Source organism: Rhinopithecus bieti, unplaced genomic scaffold, assembly GCF_001698545.2.
Source record: "Rhinopithecus bieti isolate Rb0 unplaced genomic scaffold, ASM169854v2 scaffold_6022, whole genome shotgun sequence".
Taxonomy (NCBI): domain Eukaryota; kingdom Metazoa; phylum Chordata; class Mammalia; order Primates; family Cercopithecidae; genus Rhinopithecus; species Rhinopithecus bieti.
The window spans coordinates 1,761,449-1,773,052 of NW_016805265.1; the positions used below are offsets into that span (position 1 = coordinate 1,761,449).

The 11,604-nt window shown below is 45.0% G+C and overlaps 1 protein-coding gene across 1 annotated transcript in view; it reads right to left on the reverse strand.

The window, feature by feature from the left end:
* Window positions 1-9,472: 9,472 nt before the first annotated feature.
* SAMD8 (sterile alpha motif domain containing 8) overlaps window positions 9,473-11,604 on the reverse strand; it is a 68,182-nt gene continuing 66,050 nt past the window's right edge. The window contains exon 6 of the mRNA XM_017871904.1: window positions 9,473-9,653. Coding sequence (XP_017727393.1) covers window positions 9,652-9,653 — 2 coding nt within the window. The 3' untranslated portion in view covers window positions 9,473-9,651. The remainder of the gene's footprint in view (window positions 9,654-11,604) is intronic.

An 11,604-nucleotide genomic window follows, 5' to 3' on the forward strand; every position in this document is an offset into this window, starting at 1 on the left:
CCGGCCTCTGGGCTCGGGGTGGGCTGTACTCTGGAGGGCCGAGTGCATCTGCTGGACTGAAGGCAGAGTAATTTTTTCATCTCATCCAGGAGAAGAAAGAAGATATGCAGCAGAGGAAAGGAACGGAACGTTATCCCTCCCTACCTTACACAGGGGAGTGGTCATCTACACTAAAGCAAAACTTCCTTATCATAGGAAGACCATTTTCCTTGACCTTCAGGTGATTTTATAGTCATCTCAAAAGGAAAATGAAACTCAACTCAGGACTTGATTGAACACAGGGAATCCACTAGGATGCAGTATTCCTGCCCACTTCTCTGGGAAGAAAGAAGCAAATGATGTGGGTCTTTTGGCACTGTTTGCTTAATTATAAAGAAATTATTTTGCAAGCTGGATACTGATGCTTTATTTGAAACAGGTGTTTAGATGGTGGCATTTGTGAATTCTTTATATTTTTTTCCAAACCAAAAGACTAAATAAATAGCAAATATGGGTGGAAAAAAAAAGCCTTCGCCGGGCACGGTGGCTCACGCCTGTAATCCTAGCACCTTGGGAGCCCAAGGAGGGCGTATCACAAGGTCAAGAGATTGAGACCATCCTGGCCAACATGGTGAAACCCCGTCTATACTAAAAATACAAAAATTAGCTGGGCGTGGTGGCACGCACCTGTAGTCCCAGCTGCTTGGGAGGCTGAGGCAGAAGAATCGTTTGAACCCAGGAGGCGGAGGTTGCAGTGAGCCGAGATCGTACCACTGCACTCCAGCCTGGGCGACAGAGCGAGACTCCATCTCAAAAAAAAAAAAAAAAAGACTTCAAAACAGTATGGAACTATGGAACTGGATGCCATCCAAGAATACTGGAAAAATACACTCTGACCTCTTTATGTAGCAGAGCTAGGCTTTTCAAGATACAGGAGACCAATGAGAAGGGTTTTTTAGGCCAGGCGCAGAGGGGCCAGGGCGCAGAAGGCTCCATGCCTGTAATCCAGTACTTTGGGAGTGGAGGCCCCAGACAGATCACCTGAGGTCAGGAGTTCGAGACAAGCCTGGCCCCACATGGTGAAACCTCCATCTCCCTAAGCTAAAAATACAAAAATTAATAATCCCAGGCTAACCTGGGAGGCTGAGCAGGAGAAAATCACTCGAACCTGGGAGGCCAGAGATTGGCAGTGAGCCGAGATTGTGTCACTGCACTCCAGGCCTGCGAAGAGTGAGACTCCATCTCTCAAAAAAAAAAAAAAAAAAAAAGCGTTTTTTTTTTTGAGATGGAGGTCTCGCTCTGTCGCCCAAGCTGGAGTGGCAGTGGCCGGATCTCAGACACACTGCAAGGCTCGCCCTCCCCGGGTTCCACGCCATTCTCTCTGCCTCAGCCTCCCGAGTAGCTGGGACTACAGGCGCCTCGCCACCTTGCCGGCTAGTTTTTTTGGTATTTTTAGAGAGACGGGGTCCACCGTGTTAGCCAGGAATGGTCTGCGATCTCCTGACGCTCGTGATCTGGGGCCCGCCTCCCCGCCTCCGCAAAAGTGCTGGAATTACAGGCTTGAGCGCATCGCGCCCGGCCAAGAAGGGTTTTTTGTTTGTTTGTTTTGAGATAGAGTTTCACTCGTCGCCCAGGCTGGAGTGCAATGGCGCAATCTCCGCTCATTGCGATCTCTGCCTCCTAGGTTCAAGCAATTCTCCTGTCTCAGCCTCCCGGGTAGCTGGGATTACAGGCACATGCCACCATGCTCAGCTGATTTTTGTATATATTTTTTGAAACAGAGTCTCACTGTGTCACCCAGGCTGGAGTGCAGTGGCACGATCTCGGCTCACTGCAACCTCCGTCTCCTGGGTTCAAACAATTCTCCTATCTCAGCCTCCCAAGTAGCTGGGGTTACAGGCACCTGCCACCACACGCAGCTAATTTTTGCATTTTTAATAGAGATGGGGTTTCACCACATTGGCCAGACTGGTCTCGAACTCCTGGCCTCAGATGATCCACCTTCCTTGGCCTCCCAAAGTGCTGGGATTATAGGTATGAGCCACCGTGCCTGGCTTAATTTTTGTATTTTTAGTAGAGATGGGATTTCATCATATTGGTCAGGCTGGTCTCAAACTCCTGACCTCAGTTGATCCGCCCACCTCGGACTCCCAAAGTGCTGGGATTATAGGCGTGAGCCACCATGCCTGGCCTCAAACTATTTTTATAATATGAACTCAGTAGGTCCTTATAATATCCTTAAAATATGGCAATAATAGCAATGTTTAACATTTGTAATAATAATATTTAACACTTTACATCCTTTGCATGTTATCCTCAGAATAACCCTATGAAGGTAAGTACTATAATCACCTCAAAACTGAGAGAAAGAGAGGTTGTGTAATTGCCCAAGGTAGTTCAGCTAATAAGTGGAGGAGCCAAGATTTGAATACAGGCACTTGGCTTCAGAGTCTGTGTCCTTAAACCACTATGCTATCTGCCTTCCAAATATTATCATGCATTATATCAAAGGAGGAAATTGAGATAGTGCAGTTTGGTGACTTGCCTGACCTCACACACAGTCCCATTACATCATGACTAAGAGACAGAACCCAGGTCTTCCCCTTGAAAGCCAAGCCCCATTAGAGTGTGGCAGTTGAGATTAGCAGCCATTTCTACTTTAGATGGCTTTCCTAATAGGAAGGATTGCAGAGGGTGAGGGGTTGAGTCCAGAGTGGGAGGCCAAAGGCTTGCTGATATTTGCCTTGAGGAGACTGGCTACCTTTACGTTTAGCAGCAGAGGGTGGATGAAGCTGTGTAAACGGGAGCTGCTTGGTGAGCTGACCCCGGAAGCCAGTCCGCAGGAACAGGGGCTTGGCAAAAGTTGGACCAAGGGAGGTGATGCTCCCTGTGCCTCTCTATGAAGACACCCAGCAGCATATAGGGAGAATGGGTGCAAACACATTACACTGCCACCACCCCCCCAGATGCCATCTGCCCCATTCCACTACTGTCCAGGAAAGGGCAAATTCACTCTCCCTGCTGCCTAGATCAGAAGCCCCGTCTCCTGCCTTCCTTTTGGAGCACTCCAAGAGAGCGCAGCTCCCGATTCCCACTGAGCTATCAAATGGGCTGGGGGGCACCTCCACCTCTGCAAGCCCTGTTCCACCCAAGGCTTCGCCTCAGAGTCCCCTCAGATGCCACAACGCAGATACTGGACCCACTCAGAAACTCTGGCTCAGAGAAGCAGGACTGTGCTCAAGGTGAGGCTCAGGCTAGGCACTTCCCCACTGTGGGCAGGTAGGGGTTCCACTCACTAGCTCTGGCCAATGAGAACAAACTATTTCATCAAGGCTAGGTCTCCCTCATTTCAGGGCCAGCGGCCTGATCATTTCAGATGTCTTCCCCCTCATTGTCCTTGTGGTCTTTGCTAGGATTCAGAATACTGTCAAGTTGCTTTGTGAACTGGTGGTATGTTATCTGCCCCTAAATATCATGACAGAATGGGGTTGGCAGATCTAGTTCTGGTCACCAGAGAAACCAGAGTTCAAGATGGAATAGGGGGAAGGATAAAACTGTTGCTATTCAGAAATGATGGGATTGTCTATGACTATGTAAACACACTAACGAATCTATGAAAGAACTCCTAGTACATGACTTTGGCACTGTCACAGGATAAAAGGCCAGCAATTAAAAATCAATTGTATTTCTAGCCAGGCATGATGGCTCATGACTGTAATCCTAGCATTTTGGGAGGCTAAGGCAGGTGAATCACTTGAAGTCAGAAATTTGAGACCAGCCTGGCCACCGTGGTGAAACCCCGTCTCTACTAAAAATACAAAAAATCAGCCAGGTGTGGTTGAGTGTGCCTGTAGTCCCAGCTACTTAGGAGGCTGAGGCACAAAAATCACTTGAACCCAGGAGGCAGAGGTTGCAGCAAGCCGAGATTGCGCCACTGCACTGCAGCCTGGTGACAGAGCAAGACTTTGTCTAAAAAAAAAAAAATTGTATTTCTATACACTAAAAATGCACAATTAGAAACAAAAATGAAAGGATGGGAGGGAGGAATAAAAAGCTAAGATGCTGGCAGTGATCATTTGTATGGAGTTTACTAATTTATAGCATTCAGTACTTTCACAACAGCCCAGGGGAGGAAGGAGGGAACTCAGGAGCTTGGGGAACACCTGCATCCTCACTCCAGCCTGTTCTGAAATGCCTTTCGGGGATGCTGCTTCAAGCTGTGGGTGTTGGTGAAAGGCTCTTCAGGGGGTTCTGATCACTTCCTGAGGAAGAACCAGTCTGACTGGGAGCCTCAGCATCACCTGGGAACCTGTCAGAAATAAAAATTCCTCCCACTTAGGCAGAAGGTAGGGTTTAGCAATGTGTTTTAACAAGCTAGGTGATTCTGATGCACACCTATATGTTGTTCAAACCAGTGACTTCCTGTGATAAAGGCACAAGGGCTGCTGGAGGTTTGTGGCACCCTCTGCTGGTGACCAACTGCAAAGGTTGACTTCTGAACCAAAAATAGGTTCTCATAACTCTAGTTTGTCAGCCTGTGCATTAAAAAAAAAAAAAAAATTTAAGCAAAGAAAAGTTAAAAATTCTGCTGCCATTCTATCGAGGGCTATCTCATCCCACTGCAGCACTTCTGAGATCATGCCGTATTTTCCTTTGGCTCTGCTGCAGCTTTCATCTCCTTGCACATCCTTCAATTCTTCCATGCTCCTAAGAAAGCACCCAGAAGCACTTGATGAAACCTTCAAGGATAACATGGTCCAGGGCCAGGCAAATTGGCCTACACAGAAAGAGCTGGGTGGAGGAGGCCTTCTCTGCCTTGGCCTACACATGTCACTCCAGCTACAATGGAGATGTAAGGTGGGGATGTGAGTCACTCCTCTGCACAAAACCCAAATCCACCAATGGCTTCTCATGTCACTTGAAGCAAAACTTAAGTTTTCACCAGGACCTTCAAGGATTGTAGGACTAGAGCCTAGCTTCTCCAAGTTCACGTTCAGTCACTTTTCTTCTTTTTCTGAAATGGAGTTTTTGCTCTGTCACCTAGATGAGTGCAGTGGCACGACCTCGGCTCACTGCAACCTCCGCCTCCCAGGTTCAAGCGATTCTCCTGCCTCAGCCTCGTGAGTAGCTGGGACTACAGGTGCCCGCCACCACACCTGGCTAATTTTTGTATTTTTAGTAGAGACAGGGTTTCACCATGTTGGCCAGGCGGGTTGCAAACTCTGACCTCAAGTGATCCACCCGCCTCGGCCTCCCAAAGTGCTGGGATTATAGGTGTGAGCCACTGCACCCAGCCAAAGGTAGGTTTTTAATTAAACTTCCTGCAGCAAGAAAGACTAAACACCTGGAGAAGGGAGGGGACTCGCAGTAAGAGAGTGTTAGGTGGGGCTGGTACAGGATTTGGGCTTGTGTTAGGTGTTCTTAAGGAAGGTTTAGGAAAGCAACCAAGTCGGGTGCTGCTCTGGACTCAGCGCTTTCAGAAAGCTGGGGCAATTCGGAATCTTAATTCTTATGAAGGAACAAATAATAGTTGCCCTTGTTAATCAGGAGAGGGGTGTATGGCTATTTTTGTGGCTGCACGGTGTCTTTATTACCATTCAGGCATGATTGTGAGTGAAGAGGATCCATTATAGCCAGGCAGGGTTCTCATCTGATGTCGATACTCTATAGAATTGCTTATGTTCATTAGGAGAATGCCACAGTACCCAGGTCAATTACCAGCTGACAACTACCAGGAGCGCTTTTTTTTTTCTCTCTCATATATGTGTTTATTGTCTAGAAAGTAAGATTCCTGAAGGCCGGGGCTTTGTTTTGTTTACCACTGAACCACTAGCAGTTAAACAGTGCCTGGCATAGAACAGGTACCCAAAATATTCTTTCAAAACATCTTCCATAGCTCAGATCCTACACATCTATAATGAAGCCCTCCACAGGTAAAGCTGGGTCTTTGGAGTGTCTTCCAGGTGATGGTAGGGCCAAAAATAGCTACTGCAGGCAGACCGGTATCAACATTACTCTTTATAGAACTTTAAAACAGAGAGCAACTGAGTCCTTTGGGCTTTCCCTTGGACCAGACAGGACTTAGCCTCCTACAGGTACTCAAGGAAGACAATGATCAGAAAAAATGGCTACTTTTCAATGGCAAGAGATGGCCAAAGTAAAGACTATGTTAAAAATTAAACAGGAGAAACACTCCTCAATCTGCTAAATCATCTTCCTGGCTGGGCACAGTGGCTCATGCCTATAATCCTAGCATTTTGGAAGGCCGAGGTGGGAGGATCGCTTGAGGCCAGGAGTTCAAGATCAGCATGGCCAACATAGTGAGACCCCCATCTCCACACACACAAAAAAAGATTAAAAAGTATAATTTGAAAATCATCTTTCTTTTCCCACTCAACATCTTATAGTCAGATAGTCTTTAATCTATAGTCATATAATCTTTAATAAGTCATAGTTGGCAGTTTCCAGAAAGTTTTACATACTAACCAAGTTGTCACCACTCCACCAATTCCTTATCATATTACTATTTTAAAAACACTTTTTTTTTTGGAGACAGAGTCTCACTCTGTCCCCCAGGCTGGAGTATAGTGGTGTGATCTCGGTTCACTGCAACCTCCACCTCCCGGGTTCAAGCAACTCTCCTGCCTCAGCCTCCCGAGTAGCTAGGACTACAGGTGCACGCTGCCACCCTGGCTAATTGTTTTATTTTAGTAGAGATGGGGTTTCACTGTGTTCCCCAGGCTGGTCTCAAAACTCCTGAACTCAGGCAATCCACCCGCCTCCCAACGTGCTAGGATTACAGGCATGAGCCACTGTGTCCTGCATCTTAAAAAAACACTTTTGGGCTGGGCATGGTGGCTCACGCCTGTCATCCCAGCACTTTGGGAGGCTGATGTGGGCAGATCACGAGGTCAGGAGATCCAGAACATCCTGGCTAGCATGGTGAAAATCCATCTCTACTAAAAATACAAAAAATTAAACGGGTGTGGTGGCGGGCGCCTGTGGTCCCAGCTGCTTGGGAGGCTGAGGCAGGAGAATGGCGTGAACCCGGGAGGCAGAGGTTGCAGTGAGCCGACATCGCGCCACTGCACTCCAGCCTGGACAACAGAGCGAGACTCCATCTCAAAAACAACAACAAAACAACAACAACAAAAAAACACTTTTGAAGATTACTTTTGTAGCTAGGGAATTAAGATACCATTTTAAAATCTATAAATTTAGGCCAGGCGCAGTGGCTCATGCCTGTAATCCCAGCACTTTGGGAGGCTGAGGCAGGTGGGTCACCTGAGGTCAGGAGTTTGAGACCAGCCTGGCCAACACAGTGAAACCCTGTCTCTACTAAAAATATAAAAATTAGCAGGGTGTGGTGGCAGGTGCCTATAATCTCAGCTACTTGGGAGGCTGAAGCAGGAGAATCACTTTAACCTGGAAGGCAGAGGTTGCAGTGAGCTGAGAGCACGCCATTGCACTCCAACCTGGGCAACAAGAGTGAAACTCTGTCTCAAAAAACTGAATAAATAAAATAAAATCTATGAAATTGGCAAACATAAAAAAATTCTGTAATACATTGCTTTGGCAATGGTGTAGATTAAGTAATTCTCCTGCCTCAACCTCCCGAGTAGCTGGGTCTATAGGTGGGCACCACCACGCCCAGCTAATTTTTGTATTTTTAGTAGAGATGGGGTTTCACTGTGTTGGCCAGGCTGGTCTCAAACTCCTGACCTCGTGATCCACCTGCCTCGGCCTCCCAAAGTGCTGGGATTACAGGCATGAGCCACTGCGCCCAGCCCCTCCTGCTTTGTTTATATTAAGATATTCAATAATAGAAATACCCCCATCTAATCAGAACAGATTCTCACTTCAGTTAAACCTTCCCCAGAAGCTGCGTAAGTCAAGCCCACATCCTATCCTTTCCAACACCTTCCCACTGAGATGCCCCACAACTCCCCATGGTGTGTATTCTCCATTATAACAAACAATAAACCCAACTTATTCAACTAAGGCGTGTCCTTCATCCTTGGCTGGAAGGCATTGGAACATGTTAAGTGAAATAAGGTATGAAACCACGTGCATATGTACATATATATGTATATGCTACAATTGGAGTAAAATAATGTAAACATTTAAAATTTAAAAAATATGTTTGTAGGCCAGGCGCAGTGGCTCACGCCTGTAATCCCAACACTTTGGGAGGCCGAGGCAGGCGGATCACCTGAGACTGGGAGTTCGAGACCCGCCTGACCAACATGGAGAAACCCCATCTCTACTAAAAATACAAAATTAGCTGGGCGTGGTGGCGCATGCCTGTAATCCCAGCTACTTGGGAGGCTGAGGCAGAAGAATTGCTTGAACCTGGGAGGTAGGGGTTGTGGTGAGCCGAGATCACACCACTGCACTCCAGCCTGGGCAACAAAAGCGAAACTCTGTCTCATAACAAAACAAAAACAACAACAACAAAAAACCATTAGATACAGACATTCACTTCATAATGTGACCCGAAGCTCCTAAAGCTGGAGTATGAGCAGGTCATGGTGCTTCTGTATTTCTGGCTCTCACGGGAGCCCCATGAACTGAGAACATACAGCATTTAAATGTCATGCTACTCTACGAGAAGCCTTAAAACTATCATTTGGGCATCTTCAAAGTTCCAGCTGAAGGTGGCAACTGAGCTCCTCTGAGGCACTCTCTTACCTCAGCACCCTCATCTTAACATCTCCATGAACAAGACTACAGTACTTTCATAAATTGGCCCTTAATACAACCTATGTGGTAGGCACTTTTTTCCACTTAAATAAGGTTAAGCAGAGGTTTGAAGAAAAACTTAATCAGTGTCAGAAACACAACTCATACCCAGGTCTTCAGAGTCTAAACCCAGTGCATTTTGTACTCCACCAAGCTCCTTGTGGTCTCTTTTGTACTATTTTTCCCAGAGTTCTCAAAAAGACTAGCTGGGCCAGCACTACAGAGGCTACATATTAGCAGTGATCAGGAAGACACGTTCAGTCGTGGATCAAGCAGATATGGTCCTGCACCTGTGACAATGCTTAGCATTCTAACTACTCCACAGTTCTGGACTAAGTACCACAAATTTAAAGTTGCAGAGCTCAATCATTTACTTGTGTTTTGGAGACGGGGTCTCACTTTGTCACCCAGGCTGGAGTGCAGTGGCATGATATCAGCTCACTGCAGCCTTGACTTCCCAGGCTCAAGCGATCCTTCTACCTCAGTCCCCCAAGTAGCTGAGACTACAGACGTGCACCACCATGCTTGGCTAATTTTTGTACTTTTTGTAGAGACGGGGTTTCGCCATGTTGCCCAGCCTGGTCTCGAATTCCTAGGCTCAAGTGATCAGCCCGCCTTGGCCTTCCAAAGAGCTAGGATTACAGGCGTGAGCCACTGCACCTGGCCAATCACTTGCAAAAACTAAATTCATTATATAAAAAACTGACCAGCTCCATTAATAATGCAGAGACATTTAAATAAGAAACTGCAATCCAACTTTCAAATGTTTTATTTTTAGTGTTTTTAAACATTTTAATACAACAAGGATATAAAATAATATAAGTTAAATCTGGATTTAATTTAGAATCAAGATATTTACTTATGTACAAACACTGTGCTTCAAGGTATGGCTACCACAGGAACTTTCACATCTTCAAGTAATACTAGTTTCTCTGTGGATAGAGAGACATTTAGGTAGAATTAACAAAACAAAACATGCCCGTTTTAGTCCAAGCTAATTTTGCTTCTCCCATTAAGTACCAGTTTCCACTTTCTTTGTTCCATATCAGAAATACTTCATTTTTCTAATACATAGATCCTCTGAATAAAACTTAGTAAAACTGAACATTTTAAAGATGACATTACTAATTGATAATATTGCTTGGCTATGTTCAATTCTCCAGACAACCCAGTCCTTCAGACTGAAAGAGACCTGAAGCAACAATGAAATTAACATAGTGTTCTTTCTCTTCCCATATCAGGCACAAACCTTCCTTATGCTGAAATATGAACTACACTGAATAAAAAGTTCTTTGGTTAATTTAGGATAGAATGTATTCTAAAAACCAGAATAGCTGAAATATGGCTTACAGATTTCAGAGATATTTGTACAGAACTTGAAGCAAAGTAATTGGTCACATTTTAGTTATTTGAAATTGGTGGCATTATATCCGGGTGGGGTGAGAAGGGGGGTCCAAAACCTAGTTTCATACTAATTTTAGTCATTCAAAGTTACTCAAAGACAGGGAAAAGAAACAACCTACTGAGTCTCTTTCCATTCTTATTCATCACCTGAAGCATTATGACCTTTGATGTTACTAACAATTCTCTATAGCAGTATGGGGTAATGCAGGCTAAACCGCTTACAAACACAAATGGTTAAACTGTCAAGTTGGCATTAAAATGGACACCTTTGCTGGCTTAGAAACTGTCTAAATGAAACCAATACTGTTTAAGAAAGCAATTGGACTATTCTACAAGAGAGCTTTCTTGTCTCAAATGCCTGAATACCTTAAAGAACTGGCAAATGACTATATTATCATTACCTTTATTATGAAGAAAACCTAAGTCTATAAAAGACTATCAAATAATTACATTTATTAAATTAGTTTAAAACAAGAATGTGGTTAATGTTCTTAGGCAATTTAGATCTAGAATCCTTTAAAAAAGCTTACTATGAAATTAATGGTGAAACTGCCTTTTGTTGAACACAGTCAAAGCAAATTAGTGTTATAAATATGACTTTGTGAATACATGAGTAATACTTTCCAAACAGATGTTTCTAAAACAGACTGTTTCTTATCAGCTATAAAAGAATCTGGCTTCTCTGTTTCCCATTTACAAATTATAGGATTTCTGGAATTCTTAGTAAAAACACACAGGCAGGGACAGGGCATGAAAGACCACTGCTCACAGAGTAAAGAGTTACATTCCCTGCAAGTCTCTTGGTCCAGCGGGTTCTGGTCTCACTGACTTTTTCTTCTGAATAGCCCACATTATTATTTAATTTAGTTAATTAATTAATTTATTTATTTGAGACGGAGTCTCGCTCTGTCCCCCAGGCTGGAGTGCAGTGGCATGATCTCAGCTCACTGCAACCTCCGCCTCCTGGGGTCAAGTGATTCTTCTGCCTCAGCCTCCCGAGTAGCTGGGACTACAGGCGTGGGCGCGCACCACCATGCCCGGCTAATTTTTGTATTTTTGGTAGAGACGGAGTTTCACCGTATTGGCCAGGCTGGTCTCGATCTCCTGACCTCGTAACCTGCCCGCCTCAGCCTCCTAAAGTGTTGGGATTATAGGCGTGAGCCACTGCACCCGGCATAGCCTGCATTATTTAACTGACCGGTTCTAAGGCTAAGTTCATTACTTTCTGATTTCAAAGGATACAAATAAATAGAGCTAGAAGTTCTATTTTTGTCCTAGCAATTCTGGTCAGCGAACTATGGAGATGATAGCCACACAAAGAATTCTTGCAGCACAGCCACGAAAGGTTTCCCCCAAATTATTTGGTGACAACAGCAAACCTGTCTCCTTCAAAACCTCTTACTCTCTACCAACTCTTCAATTGCCCTTCAATAACACTACCCTGCCTGGTCTTTAAAAAAAAAAAAAAAAAAAAAAAAA